We start from the raw sequence: 15,243 nt of genomic DNA, 5'->3' as shown, positions 1-15,243 counted from the left end.
AAAAAAAAAAAAAAATGTATGAAGCAACAATCAATATGTATCACACACTATTCCCAACTTCATAAATACTGACAAAGAGGGATATCAGGAGAAGGCATTGAGTAAAGTTTGATGTTAAATACACACATACAAGGCCAAGTGCTGTGGCTCACGCCTGTAATCCCAGCACTTTGGGAGGCCGAGGTGGGTGGATCACAAGGTCAGGAGTTCGAGACCAGCCTGACCAACATGGTGAAACCCCATCCCTACTAAAAACACAAAAAATTAGCCGGGCGTAGTGGTACGTGCCTGTAATCCCAGCTACTCAGGAGGTTGAGGCAAGAAAATCACCTGAACCTAAGAGGCGGAGATTGCAGTGAGCAGAGATCACACCACTACACTCCAGCCTGGGTAAAAGAGACTCCGTCTCCAAAAAATATATATATATGTATATATACACATTCAAAGTAGTTGATATGAGAGTATAATCAAAGAAATGAAGTGGGAAGATGGGGAAACCCTCTAGGCCCAGAATAAACAGACACAAATAAACAGAGCTTCAGATAGCCTCATCAGCAAGTGAATAATTACAGTCTTCTTCAATAAGATAACATGAGTAATTCAGTTCAGAATAAAGTCATTAACCTTAACCAACAATAACCTCCCACCTGCAGAGAACAGCAACTGACTACAAGAGACTGAACCTCTACAGACACAGAGAACCTAGAACCAAGAACCCTTCCGGATAGGAACTAGCAAACTGGGACACTTACAATTTTTGTATTCAAAAATTAGGACTATTACATCTCTTTGACAATCAGATGTCTAATGTATGCACTGCAACAAACGGTTCATGGTAATCCACATCTACATTTGGCCTACAGAAGCCTACCTGATGGTGGTGAGGAGAGGAATCTTATAAGATACACAGCTGCTGTCAAAAATTCTGCAAAATAAAGAGAGTAAGACATTATTTTGTTTCTTAAAAACTTTCTGAAATAAATATCAGTGTATTTAACAAGCTTCTCATTAATTCACGGTATGAAATACATAATTGTCATTTAAAAATATGTAGGATCAGGCCAGGTTGAGAGGCCTATGCCTGTAATCCACAGGAGGATCACCTGAGGCCAAGAGTTTGAGACCAGCCTGGGCAATACAGTGAGATCCATCTGTACAAAAAATTTAAAAATTAGCTGGGTGTGGGGCACATGCCTGTAGTCCAAGCTACTCAGGAGGCTGAGGTGAGAAGATCACTTGACACTTGAGCCCAGGAGTTTGAGATTACACTGAGCTATGATCACACTACTGCACTCCAGCCTGAGCAACAGAGCGAGACCCTGTCTACAAAAAAAAAAAAGCGGGGGTAGGATCAGGCTCCAACAAATCTTGGCTAAAATACTAAACAAAAGTTGCAAGACGTTTTATAAAATAAGTCAGTGCTTACAGTTTAGTGTAGAAATCATTTGGCCGGCTGTTGTGGCTCATGCCTGTAATCTCAGCACTTTGAGGCCAAGGTGGGAGGATCACTTGAGGCCAGGAGTTTGAGACCAGCCTGGGCAATATAGTGAGACCCTATCTCTACAAAAAAAAAAATAAAAAATAGTAATAATAGCTAGGTATGGTGGCGCATACCTCTAGTCCCAGCTACTTGGAAGCTAAGGCAGTAAGATTGTTGGAGCCCGTAAGATTGCTGGAGCCCAGCAGGTCAGGGTTGCAGTGAGCCATGATCATGCCACTGCACTCTAGCCTGGGCAACAAAGAGATCTTATCTCTAAAAAAAACATTAATAATGATAAGTGAATAGAAATAAAATGCACATTCTAAAGTGATAATCTGAACTGTAAAATTATATCCACAATTCACAATATGAGACATAAAGGATGTGGTCTGAAAATGTACAAATCACCTAAAAGTACATCTATGTATCAAGAGCAGTTTCCCTGAGACTCATCAGTTGAAGGCCTGATAGTGTCATTTCCAGACTAAGACCAACTAGCAACCAAGGAGGAGTTGTGTTTTGGTTTTCAAGAGACAGCATCTCAGCTGATGCCCAGGCTGAAGTGCAATGGCACTGTCACAGGTCATCGAAGCCTCAACATCCCAGGTTCAAGTGATCCTCCCACCTCAGCCTCCCAAGTAGCTGGGACTATAAGCACACAATACCATGTCTGCCTAATTTTTTCTGTAAAGACAGGGTCTCTTTCTGTTGCCCAGGCTGGTCTCGAACTCCTGAGCTCAAGTGATCCTCCCACCTCAGCCTCCCGAAATGCTAGGATTATAGGCATAAGCCACTACACCTGGCCAAAGAGAGGAGATTTTATATAGCAGTTGGAGAAGAGTCTAGAAGCCTCCACTGAGCACTTCAGCAGAAGGAAACTAACAGCATCACCACCTCCTTCTCTTCTCCTTGTGCCTAGCTTTTCTGGTATGGTTGCTTGGCACTAGAGTTTATTGCCTAGATAGATTAGTAGAAAGCCAAACCACTAATAGTTAATGTAACAAGACTAAACTGCAGTGTAAATGAACAGGAACAGAACAGGTAGCTTTCGAGACAAAGGAAACTGAATGAGTGGAAAGGGGATGCTGGCCTACCATTCCCTGGTGACTCTCTTTCTGCACCATCTGGTAATACTCACAGACTTTGCTAGAAACTAACTGGACAACTGTCACACACTGCAGACCACGCTCTTCCCAACAGGTGGGTTTAAACAGAAACTGGGTGCCATTCTGGAGCCTGGTGCACAGTATACACTCAACTGAATAATATAGGAATTCCAAAATGGCTTAAGGTAAAACTCTTAGAAACTGAAAAGTGCTTGCAATTTTAAGCAAAATCAGGGATTCTAAAAGAGAACAAAATAATTTTCCTTTGTGATTACACTAATGTTCCCGACATCTTTATTGACACTGTTTTGTTTTTTGTTCAACTGGTTTATATTACACTTTAAATCCATTTTTGGGAAGTAGCTATAGAAAAGTACTAAAGCTAAAACCCTAGAACTATAAAACCATATCCAATAGCTTGTACAGAACCCCAGTTTTTGCTATTTTCTGTCTGCTCACGGTCTGGGGCTCTGCAATTTCCATTCAGCACTTCACTTGCAGAATAGATCACACTGACCCCAAAGTATGCTAAAATTATCTCCTTCTCACAGCCTGGTTTCAGGGATTCTTCAGTGCTTAAAGGAAAGCTGGACCATAAACCCCCCAGGGTAGCTACAGACCTTTGCCAGTCTCAAGGAAATTTCCAGGACCCAAAAACTGCTGAAAAGCCATTAAATACAGGTCATCAGTCTTTAGGAACCTAGATATGACTACTAAACAATAACATTAGCAATTTAATAGGGAACAGCAGTAAACAAAGCTTTTGGTTTACTGACACAATAGCTATAGAATCTTTACATTCCTTAAAAACATTTCTGCCTTCCCAATTTACCTCAGATTACAATCGGCACATGTGGTCACCACTCTGTTACCAGTAACAGGTGAAAAATAGGCAGAAGCAATGCTCTTTGTATGTTCAGTCAAAGAAATCAAAGGCTGACTTCCCCTGGACTTCAGTTGCCTTGCATCATAAATATGAGTATCCCTGTAATGGGAGAAAAAATGATCAATGTTGCCATAGTACATGTAATGAGCCTCTACAACAGGGCTAAACGTAAGTTAGACACTCACATACTTGCTATACTGAGGAACATTTAAGACACAATTCTCGGCTGGGCGCGGTGGCTCGTTTGTAATCCCAGCACTTTGGAAGGTCGAGGCAAGTGGATCACCTGAAGTCAGGAGTTCGAGATCAGCCTCAACATGGAGAAACCCCATCTCAGGCCGGGCGCGGTGGCTCAAGCCTGTAATCCCAGCACTTTGGGAGGCCGAGACGGGCGGATCACGAGGTCAGGAGATCGAGACCATCCTGGCTAACACGGTGAAACCCCGTCTCGACTAAAAACTACAGAAAACTAGCCGGGCGACGTGGCGGCGCCTGTAGTCCCAGCTACCCGGGAGGCTGAGGCAGGAGAATGGCGTGAACCCAGGAGGCGGAGCTTGCAGTGAGCTGAGATCCAGCCACAGCACTCCAGCCTGGGTGACAGAGTGAGACTCCGTCTCAAAAAAAAAAAAAAAAAAAACCCCATCTCTACTAAAAATACAAAATTAGCTGGGTATGGTGGTGCACACCTGTAATCCCAGCTACTCGGGAGGGTAAGGCAGAAGAATTGCTTGAACATGGGAGGCGGCAGTTGCAGTCAGGTGAGATTGTGCCACTTCACTCCAGCCTGGGCAAAACCTTCTATCCAACTGAAAATTTAAAAAAAAAAAAAAAAAAAAAAGACAGCACCCTCTAATACTCTATTAGTTTTCCCAAAACTGGTATAGATAACAAGTACAATACTAGACACATTCCAAAACTATAGCAGATACATGGATCCAGTGCATACAGAAAGACAAGTTTTTTTTTTTATTTTGTTTTGTCTTTTTTGAGATGGAGTCTCACTCTGTCATCCAGGCTGGAGTGCAGTGGTGCAATCTTGGCTCACTGCAACTTCTGCCTCCTGTGTTCAAGTGATTCTCCTGCCTCAGCCTCCCAAGTAGCTGAGATTACAGGTGCATGCCGCCACACCTGGCAATTTTTTGTATTTTTAGCAGAGACAGGGTCTCACCATACTGGCCAGGCTGGTCTCAAACTCCTGACCTCAAGTGATCTGCCTGCCTCAGCCTCCCAAAGTGCTGGGATTACAGGCATGAGCCACCACGCCCGGCTGTCAAGTTTCTAGTTGGTTTTTCAATCCTTCCAAGAAAAAAGTTAACACAGGCCAACAAGTTATAGGTCACATATAACTTTTTTTCCTTAAAATTTAAACTTTCTTCTTGTAAGATTAGAAGCAAATACAATGCCAAGAAAAAAAATTTCTTTCAGCATTTTCACTATTTATTAAATCTAAAAGAATTTATTTAAAAAAAAATCACTCAAGTCTCAATCAGTGTACAAAGGAAAATTACTTGGCCTTTGGGTATTACAAAAGTAATACCTTTTGTAATATTTTATTACAGTATCTTTGACAACCAAATTAACCCATGTAATTTTGACGTTAAAAGGTCTAAGTCATAAAGTCTTATAAAGACCATACCTCAATCCGGCAGTGATAAAATACTGTCTATGCACTGGGTGGACATGAACAGTTCTTATTTTTCCCATAGAAGAACTGGTAAGTTTCTCATAAGAAGTTCCAGGTGTCCGTCTATCCACCACTGACATATTTCCATCCCAGTGTCCTACTATCAAAGTGGAGGCATCTTCTGACAAGAAGTCGAAGGAGGAAAAGCTACTTCTTTCATTTCTATACACCTAAGAATATAAGTAACAATCAGCTTGTATCACACTCTTCTTATAAAGAAAGCCAAAACAGCCAGGCGTGGTGGCTCACGCCTGTAATCCCAGCACTTTGGGAGGCCGAGACGGGCAGATCACGAGGTCAGGAGATTGAGACCATCCTGGCTAACACGGTGAAACCCCGTCTCTACAAAAAATACAAAAATTAGCCAGGCGTGGTGGCGGGTGCCTGTAGTCCCAGCTACATGGGAGGCAGAGGCAGGAGAATGGCATAAACTTGGGAGGCGGAGCTTGTAGTGAGTGGAGATCCGCACCACTGCACTCCAGCCTGGGCGACAGGGTGAGACTCCGTCTCAAAAAAAAAAAAGAAAGCCAAAACATGAATACTTTGGTAAAAGGGTTATAAAACACTTTATCCAAATAACCTCATTTATCCTCTCATCATCCCCATCAGATGCACAAGACATAATGGAAACACAGTCAGGGTATCTGGGTGGTCCATTGCCTTGAATTTATCATTTCTATGTGTTGGGAACATTTCAAGTCTTCTCTTCTGGCTATTTTTAAATATACAATACACTGTTGTTAACTATAGTTACCCTATTCTGCTACTGAACATTAGAACTTATTCCTTCTATCCAACTGAAAATTTAAAAAAAAAAAAGGAAACAAAGGCACTGATCAGCTGTGTCTACAATTAAATGGCCCATCTACCCATGTCAGGGCTACATCCCAAATCTCTCAAACCCAATAAACCTCAGTTCCAGATCTACCCTGTGAAACTTAACAAGAAAAGAACTGAATCTGAATTCTACCCAATTGAAATTATATTTTAATATGCAAAGTAACTTTGCCAATCAAGTCCAAGATACACAGCTGAATGCTCACCTACTCTTAGTAGAGGAGTAAATATATACATTTTTTGACAGTTAATCAGGCTACATCTATCAAAATGCTTAATGCTTATACTTTTGGACCCAGTAATTTCACTAAGAGATCTGTAACAATGTCTGCTGCAAGATTGCTTATAATAGCAATAAGAAGCAACATAAATATCCACCAAGAGAGATCTGGTTAAATAAATGATGGTCCACCTCTACTTTGAAATACCGCACAATGCTAAAAAGACTAAGGTAGTTTTATAGTATTAACTGTCCAAGATATACTATTAAGTGAAAAGAGTTGCAAAAGGCTATGTATATTAGTATGAAGCCATTAGTATAAAGAAGAGGAGAAAAAAATGTATAACTATATGCTTGTAAGCACAGGTATACTTTTGTGGAAGCATACTCAAGATACACAACAGTGGTTACTTGTGGATAATGCAAATGAAGGACAGACAAATTTACTTTTATATCTGAGTTACTGTAAATATTTTATCATGAGCATTTTTTTTTTTTTTTTTTGGGACAAAGTCTCACTCTGTTGCCCAGTCTGGAGTGCAATGGCACAATCTCGGCTCACTGCAATCTCTGTCTCCCAGCTTCAAGTGATTCACCTGCCTCAGCCTCCCAAGTAGCTAAGATTACAGGTGCGCACCACCATGCCCAGCTATGTCGTGAGCATGTTATTAAGTTTTTAATCACATGTAATCCACAATGCAATCACTTTGGGTTTAGGACTCATGCATATAAAGGATAAAAAATAAATCTTCCTGTCAACTAAGAGGGGATGACCACAATTCTTACTACTGAATCATGAATGGCTGATTTTTAGTTTTAAAAACGAGTATTATAAACTAAGAATAAATTAATATACTAAAGGCATCACAACCTTCACACCCCACAAAAAGACCAATATATACAAATGAAACTTGGCATATTCAATATATTTAAATGATTAAGAGCAGGGGCTTTGGAGTCAGACAAATCCTGGTGTAAATTCTTGTTCTGCCACCTATGTCCTTGAGCAACATCATAAACCTCTCTTTGCCTCAATTTTTTCACCTGTTAAACGCAATAACATTACTCATTTTCTAGGGTGTTATAAGGCTTAATGATGTATATAAAGCACACTCAAGATAGTGCCTAGTATAAGGTACCTGTTCAGTCAGTAGTATCTGAAACAAATTACAAATACATGCAATAGCATGAATGAATCTTAAAAGTGTTACAGTAGGTAAAAGAAGCCAGAAACAAAAGGCTATATATCATTTAATTCCAAATGCTTGACATTCAGGAAAAGGCAAAATTATAGGGACAGTAATCACATCAGTGGTTACCAGGGATTGCAGACAGTGGGAGAATGACTACAAAAGGTTATGATGTAGTTTTGAGGGAAATGGAAATTTTCTTTTTTTTTTTCCTGAGATGGAGTCTCACTCTGTCACACAGGCTGGAATGCAATGGCGCTATCTTGGCTCACTGCAACCTCCGCCTCCTGGGTTCAAGCAATTCTCCCTGGCCCAGCCTCCTGAGTAGCTGGGATTACAGTTGTGAGCCACCATGCCCGTCTAATTTTTTGTATTTTTAGTAGAGACGGGGTTTCGCCATGTTGGCCAGGCTGGTCTCAAACTCCTCATCTCAAGTGATCCACTGCCTCAGCCTCCCAAAGCGCCGGGATTACAGGCATGAGCCACTACACCCGGCTCTATAGCTTGATTATGATAGTTACACAGGTGTAAACAATTCACCAAAACTCACAGAACTGTACACCTAAAATGGTAAATTGCACCATATGTAACTTTTTTTTTTTTTTTTGAGAGTCTCCCTCTGTCACCCAGACTGGAGTGCAGTGACACAATCCCAGCTTACTGCAGCCTCTGCCTCCCAGATTCAAGTGACTCTCATGTCTCAGGCCTTCCGAGTAGCTGGGACCACAGGTGCACGCTACCATGCCCGGCTAGTTTTTGTATTCTTAGTAGAGGTGCAGTTTCACTATGTTGGCCAGGTTGGTCTCGAACTCCTGAGCTCAAGTGATCCACCCTCCTCAGCCTCCCAAAGTGCTGAGATTACAGGTGTGAACCACCGTGCCTGACCTATTCTTTGTATTACTGCAAATAATGCTGGTATGAATATCCTGTACAAGTTTTTGTGTGGACTTGTGCTTTCATTTCTCTTGGGTGTATACCTAGGAGGGATATTGCTAGGTCATATGGTAACTCTGTTTAACATTTATGGAACTGTCAAACTTTCCCCAACCAACTACACCATTTTACACACCAATTCTCAATGGATAAGAGTTTCAATTTTTCCACATCATTGCCAACACTTGTTATTACTGGCAAGTGTAGTTATCCTAGTGAGTATAAAGTGGTATCTCATTGTGATTTGCATTTCCCTAATGCTTAGAATCTTTTCACGTGCTTATTTGCCATTTGTGGTGTTTTTTTGTTTGTTTGTTTGTTTTTAAGACGGAGTCTTGCTCTGTCGCCCAGGCTAAAGTGCAGTGGCGCCATCTCAGCTCACTGAAAACCCCACCTCCCGGGTTCAAGCGATTCTCCTGCCTCAGCCTCCCAAGTAGCTGGGACTACAGGTGCCTGCCACCACATCTGGCTAATTTTTGTATTTTTAGTAGAGATGGGGTTCCACCATGTTGGCCAGGCTGGTGTCAAACTCCTGACCTCAGGTGATCCACCTGCCTCAGCCTCCCAAAGTGCTGGGATTAGAGATGTGAGCCACTACACCCAGTGCCATTTCTGTTTCTTTAGAGAGATGTCTATTCAGATCCTTTGCCCTTTTTTAAATTGGGTTAGCTTTTTTAATGAAGCTGTAGGAGTTCTCCACCTATTGTTTTAAGGTCAGGCTTATTGAAATGTAAGTTACGGCCGTGCGTGGTAGCTCACGCCTGTAATCCCAGCACTTTGGAAGGTCAAGGTGGGCAGATCACTTGAGCTCAGGAGTTTGAGACCAGCCTGGGCAACACGGCAAAACGCTGTCTCTACTAAAAATACAAAAATTAGCCAAGCATGGTGACACATGCCTATAGTTCCAGCTACTCAGGAGGCTTAGGTGGGAGGATCACTTGAGCCCAGGAGGTAAAGGCTGCGGTGAGCCGAGATCAAGCCACTTCACTCCAGCTGGAGTGACAGAGTGAGACTCCCATCTCGAAAAAATAAAAATAAATAAGGCCAGGCATGGTGGCTCACACCCGTAATCCCAATACTTTGGGAGGCCAAAGTGGGTGGATCACCTGTGGTCAAGAGTTCGAGACCAGCCTGGCCAACATGGTGAAACCCCATCTCTACTAAAAATACAAAAATTAGCCAGGCGCGGTGGCACATGCCTATAATCCCAGATACTCGGGAGGCTGACGCAGGAGAATTGCTTGAACCCAGGAGGCGGAGGTTGCAGTGAGCCAAGACTGCACCACTGCACTGCCACCTGGGCAACAAGAGCAAGATTCTGCTTCAGAAATAAATACGTAAATAAATAATTGAAACACAAATGTTCGACTGGGTGCAGTGGCTCATGCCTGTAATCCCAGCATTTTGGGAGGCCGAGGCGAGCGGATCACAAGGTCAGGAGATCGAGACCATCCTAGCTAACACGGTGAAATCTCGTCTCTACTAAAAATACAAAAAAAAATTAGCCGGGCGTAGTGGTGGGACCTGTAGTCCCAGCTTCTCAGGAGGCTGAGGCAGGAGAATGGCATGAACCCAGGAGGCGGCAGAGCTTGCAGTGAGCAGAGATCACACCACTGCACTCCAGCCCAGGCGACAGAGTGAGACTCCGTCTCAAAAAAAAAAAAAAGAAACACAAATGTTCATTAACTGATGAACAGATGAATAAAATGTGGAATACCCATACAATGGCATATTATGCAGCCATAAAAAGGAATGAAGTACTGATACATGGCTACAACATGGATGAACTTTGAATACATTTTGTTAAAGAAACCAGTCACAAAAGACCACAAATTGTATGATTTCATTTATGTGAAATGTCCAGAACAGGAAAATCTGGCCAGACGCAGTGGCTCACGCTGTAATCCCAGCACTTTGGGAGGCTGAGGCAGGTGGATCACAAGGTCAGGAGTTCCAGACCAGCCTGGCCAATATGATGAAACCCCATCTCTACTAAAAATACAAAAATTAGCTTGGTGTGGCGGCATGTGCCCGTAGTCCCAGCTACTCAGGAGGCTGAGGCAGGAGAATCGCTTGAACCTGGGAGGTGGAGGTTACAGTGAGCCGAGATCATGCCACTGCACTCCAGCCTGGGCGACAAAGTGAGACTCCATCTCTACAACAACAACAACAACAACAACAACAAAAATTCCCTGGGCATGGTGGTGGGTGCCTGTAATCCCAGCTACTAGGAAGGCTGGGGCAGGAGAATCGCTCAAACCTGGGAGGCAAAAGTTGCAGTGAGCCAAGATCGCGCCACTGCATTCCAGCCTGGGTGATGAGAGTGAAACTCCGTCTCAAAAAAATAATAAAATAAAAAATAAAGTTCAACTTATAAGACTTCTCTTATTGAGACAATCTGATACAGTTAAGCAAATCTGAAAGTTCATCTCAAATGACATGTTTGTTTTAAGCATTAAGTAGAAGATGTCTTATTTTGAGAGAGGGTCTCACTCTGTTGGCCGGGCTGAAGTCCAATTACATATGTAATCATGGCTTTACTACAGCCTCAAACTCCTGGGCTCAAGCAATCCTCACACCTCAGCCTCCTGAGTAGCTATGACTACAGGCACGTGCCACCACACCAAAGTAATTTTTTTTTTAGAGGCAAGGTCTTATTATGTTGCCCAGGCTGATCTCTAACTCCTGGACTCAAGTGATCCTCCCACCTCAGCATCGTGAGTAGCTCAGACTACAGGCACACATCACCACGCCCAGCTAGTATTTTTTATTTTTTGTAGAGACAAGGTCTTGCCATGTTGCCCAGGCTGGTCTGGAACTCCTGGCCTGAAGTGAGCCTCCCACCTTGGCTTCCCAAAGTGCTGAGATTACAAGCATAAGCTACCACACCCAGCTAAATACAAGTCTTATGCCTAAAAACGGAAGAGTAAGTTATTTTATTTAAAAGCTTTGGGGAAAAAAAAAATTAACAAGTGCAAACACATACTACATGCCAGGCTCTGTTCTAAGTACTTTATCTGCATAAACTCATCAAATTCTCATGACAAACATAAGGTCAGTACTGTTTTTTGTTTTTTTTTTTTTTTTTTGAGACGGAGTCTCGCTCTGTCGCCCAGGTTGGAGTGCAGTGGCCGGATCTCAGCTCATTGCAAGCTCCGCCTCCCGGGTTTACGCCATTCTCCTGCCTCAGCCTCCCGAGTAGCTGGGACCACAGGCGCCCGCCACCTCGCCCGGCTAGTTTTTTGTATTTTTTTAGTAGAGACGGGGTTTCACCGTGTTAGCCAGGATGGTCTTGATCTCCTGACCTCGTGATCCGCCCGTCTCGGCCTCCCAAAGTGCTGGGATTACAGGCTTGAGCCACCGCGCCCGGCCGAGGTCAGTACTGTTAAATCCCATTTCACAACTAAGGAAAGTAAGGCACAATGAGGTTAAGCAACTTGTCAAGGTCACATAACTAGTAATAGATGATCTCGGATTTGCACTTAGGCAGTGTAGTTCTCAAAGTCCTTCTGCTATATCACTTCTCCCAATTGGTATAGTAATTATTCATGTGGCATTTCATAGAGAATCTAGAATATCATCTGAAGTCAGCATGTAAACACATTAACATTTACCTCTTCAAAAATAGCCCTGGAAAAATCCCCACAGCGTAACGTGCCATCATAGCTCAGTGACAGTATGTGGGCCGGATTGGCGGGTGAGAAGTAAAGACAGCTAACTGGTTGACTATGGGGATGAAAAACATAAACTCCATCTTCTTTAGGTTGCTGGGTCTGGAAGAGAGTTGGAGGTAAGGGGAGAGGAAAAAAAGCTAGTGAAAAGTAGTGATTTTTGCTATGCTATTATGTCATTAAAGAATTTACACTGGATTATATTCAGTCTTTTCTTAGTCTATAATTGTAACCACTTTCCCCATCAGAAAGTCAGAATGAGAAACTTAATCTTGTCATTAACTTTTTTCTAGTTTTCAATCCAACAATACCAAGTCACATTAATTTTAACAGTGACCAGCTTTCTGTAACTAACAAACTAGTTTATTACTGTCAGTTTATAAAATCCTCAGGAAATGAGAAATCTACTCTATTTCACACATGGTATAATTGCTAACTAAAACAGTATCAGTACCTTACCACTTTGCTTCTGCAGCAGGCTTCTGTATAATATTAACCTACTCATTCTCAGCATAATTTTCATAAGGTATTTGGTCCTGGGACAAAGATGATGGTTTTAAACATACTTTGTTCTCTAAATACACCATAAAAATGCATGTATTTGAATTTCCATATTAATATACCTACTCCTAAGGACTATCCTTTCCACAACTGCATTGCCAACTCCTGAGAAGTCACTTTTCAGATCAAGGTAAGTTATGTTTCTATGCCATATGGCACATTATGAAACACACAAAGCATCACCTCTAAATCTGGCTTAGTCTACTCTGAAATCGTCAAGCATTTTTGTTTTATTATTTTAAATTTTAAAATTGAAAAGTATTTTGTAACAGGAAAAAAAAGAGAAAAAATTATTATAATCACACATATTCTTCCTGTTACCAGAGTTAGAAACTACTGACAGACATATTTGTTTATAGCATTGGTTTTCTAGAAAAATAAAACTTTCTCTTGTTATAAAGAACTCAATGCAGAAATGTACAAAGATGAACGTTTTAAAAAATCACTCCCGGCCAGGCGCAGTGGCTCACACCTATAATCCCAGCACTTTGGGAGGCCAAGGCGGGTGGATTACGAGGTCAGGAATTCAAGACCAGCCTGGGCAAGATGGTGAAACACTGTCTCTACTAAAAATACAAAAATTAGCCGGGCGTAGTGGCAGATGCCTGTAATCCCAGCTACTCAGTAGGCTGAGGCAGAGAATTGCTTGAACCAGGGAGGCAGAGTTTGCAGTGAGTCGAGATCGTGCCACTGAACTCCAGTCTGGGCGACAGAGCAAGATTCCGTCTCAAAAAAAAAAAAAAAAAAAAATTCCAAATCTAAAATTAACCAAAATGATCATTAAAACATTGAGATTATAGACATCTTTATAGTTCAATTTAATATGATTCAAAATGGCATATATAGCATGGTCCTTTTTAAAAATTTCTTCTCTATCATTCTATCTGTATAGGTACATATAAATATGTCAAAATAATATAAGAAAATGAAGCTAAAGGAATTTTTGAACTCCAAGTATTTACAGAGACATTATCTCCTACAATGGCAAAAGTATAAAACAAAAAGCAATTCATTATGCTTTTTATTTTTTAAACTTAATTTTAGACAATTTATATTGATCTGAGAATATTATTCTCACCCTTCCTCCAACAGTCTTCTCTTTTTTTTCTTTTTTTTGAGATGGAGTCTCACTGTCACCCAGGCTGGAGTGCAGTGGCACGATCTCAGCTCACTGCAATCTCTACCTCCCAGGTTCAAGCGATTCTCCTGTCTCAGCCTCCTGAGTCGCTGGAATTACAGGCACCCACCACCACACTTAGCTAATTTTTGTATTTTTAGTGGAGATGGGGTTTCACCATGTTGTGACAGCAGGTAATCTGAAACGCAGATTTTTTTTTTTTTTTTTTTTTTGAGACGGTCTCAACTCTGTTGCCCAGGCTGGAGTGCAGTGGCACAATGCTGGCTCACTGCAACCTCTGCCTCTTGGGTTCAAGCAATTCTCCTGCCTTAGCCTCCCAAGTGGCTGGGATTACAGACACCCGCTACCATACGCAGCTAATTTTGTATTTTTAGCAGAGGCAGAGCTTCACCATGTTAGTTAGATAGGCTGATCTCAAACTCCTGACCTCTGGTGATTCGCCTGCCTCGGCCTACCAAAGTGCTCGGATTACAGGCGTGAGCCACTGCGACTGGCCTTGTTCATTATCTTATACTAGGATTCATACCACCTACTTGTATAGGGGTAGAGGGTGTTACCACTCCCATGGGTCAAGAAAACTTCCTTTGAAGACAATCAGTTCTACTATTCACTTTCCCTACTTCCTCTATTTTTCCTCCAGCAACCATTTCCCTAGACCTCATTTTAAAGAGGGAAAATCGGAATACCCAATGTGCTTCTCTCTACTTTTGATAATATAGGAGAAAATTCTCAGGATTTGGTCAATTTACCAGTATGGACTCTGCACATGGGTCAGGGCAGAAGCTAAATTATGCTGTCTCCTAGCTCTGCTACAGGATTCGTTTCTCTCCTTGGTAGCTAGTTTTTGAAGTATACTACATTAGATTCTGCTTCTTTTTTATTGCAGTAATTTTGTTTTTGTTTTTGTTTTTTTTGTTTGTTTTTTTGAGATAGGGTCTCACTCTGTCAATCCAGGCTGGAGTGCAGTGGCACAATCATGGCTCACTGCAGCCTCAACCTCCTTGGGCTCAGGTGATCTTCCCAGCTCAGCTTCCTGAGTAGCTGGGACTACTGGCACACACCACCACACCCGGCTATTTTTTTTTTTGTAGAGACAGGCAACTCACTATGTCACCTAGGCAGGTCTCGAATTAGTGGGCTTAAGCGATCCTCCTGCCTCAACTTCCCAAAGCACTGGAATTACAGGTATGAGCCACTGCATTCAGCCAGCATGAGTGATCTTGTAGGGATAATGAAAATGTTCTAAAACCAGACTATGATAGTTAAACAACTGAGTCAACTTATTAAAAACCACTTAGGCCAGGCACAGTGGCTCATGTCTGTAATTCCAGCTCTGGAAGGCAGAGGCAGGTGGATCACCTGAGGTCAGGAGTTCGAGATCAGCCTGGCCAACATCTCTACAAAAAATACAAAGATTAGGCTGGGCACAGTGGCTCACGCCTGTAAACCCAGCCCTTTGGGAGGCCGAGGTCTGGAGTTCATGACCAGACTGGTCAAGATGGTGAAACCCCATCTCTACTAAAAAAAAAAAAAAAAG

The 15,243-nt window shown here is 42.1% G+C and overlaps 1 protein-coding gene across 1 annotated transcript in view; it reads right to left on the bottom strand.

The window, feature by feature from the left end:
- Positions 1 to 15,243, bottom strand: part of WDR76 (WD repeat domain 76) — a 45,107-nt gene that overhangs the window by 6,478 nt on the left and 23,386 nt on the right. Inside the window, exons 9-12 of the mRNA XM_011941168.1 lie at positions 11,951 to 12,109; positions 5,109 to 5,326; positions 3,419 to 3,571; positions 872 to 925 (exon numbers count right to left, since the gene is read on the bottom strand). Of these exons, the coding sequence (XP_011796558.1) occupies positions 872 to 925; positions 3,419 to 3,571; positions 5,109 to 5,326; positions 11,951 to 12,109 (584 nt within the window). The remainder of the gene's footprint in view (positions 1 to 871; positions 926 to 3,418; positions 3,572 to 5,108; positions 5,327 to 11,950; positions 12,110 to 15,243) is intronic.

Source organism: Colobus angolensis, unplaced genomic scaffold (genome assembly GCF_000951035.1).
Source record: "Colobus angolensis palliatus isolate OR3802 unplaced genomic scaffold, Cang.pa_1.0 Scaffold199, whole genome shotgun sequence".
NCBI lineage: Eukaryota > Metazoa > Chordata > Mammalia > Primates > Cercopithecidae > Colobus > Colobus angolensis.
This window is presented reverse-complemented; position numbering and strand designations above follow the sequence as displayed.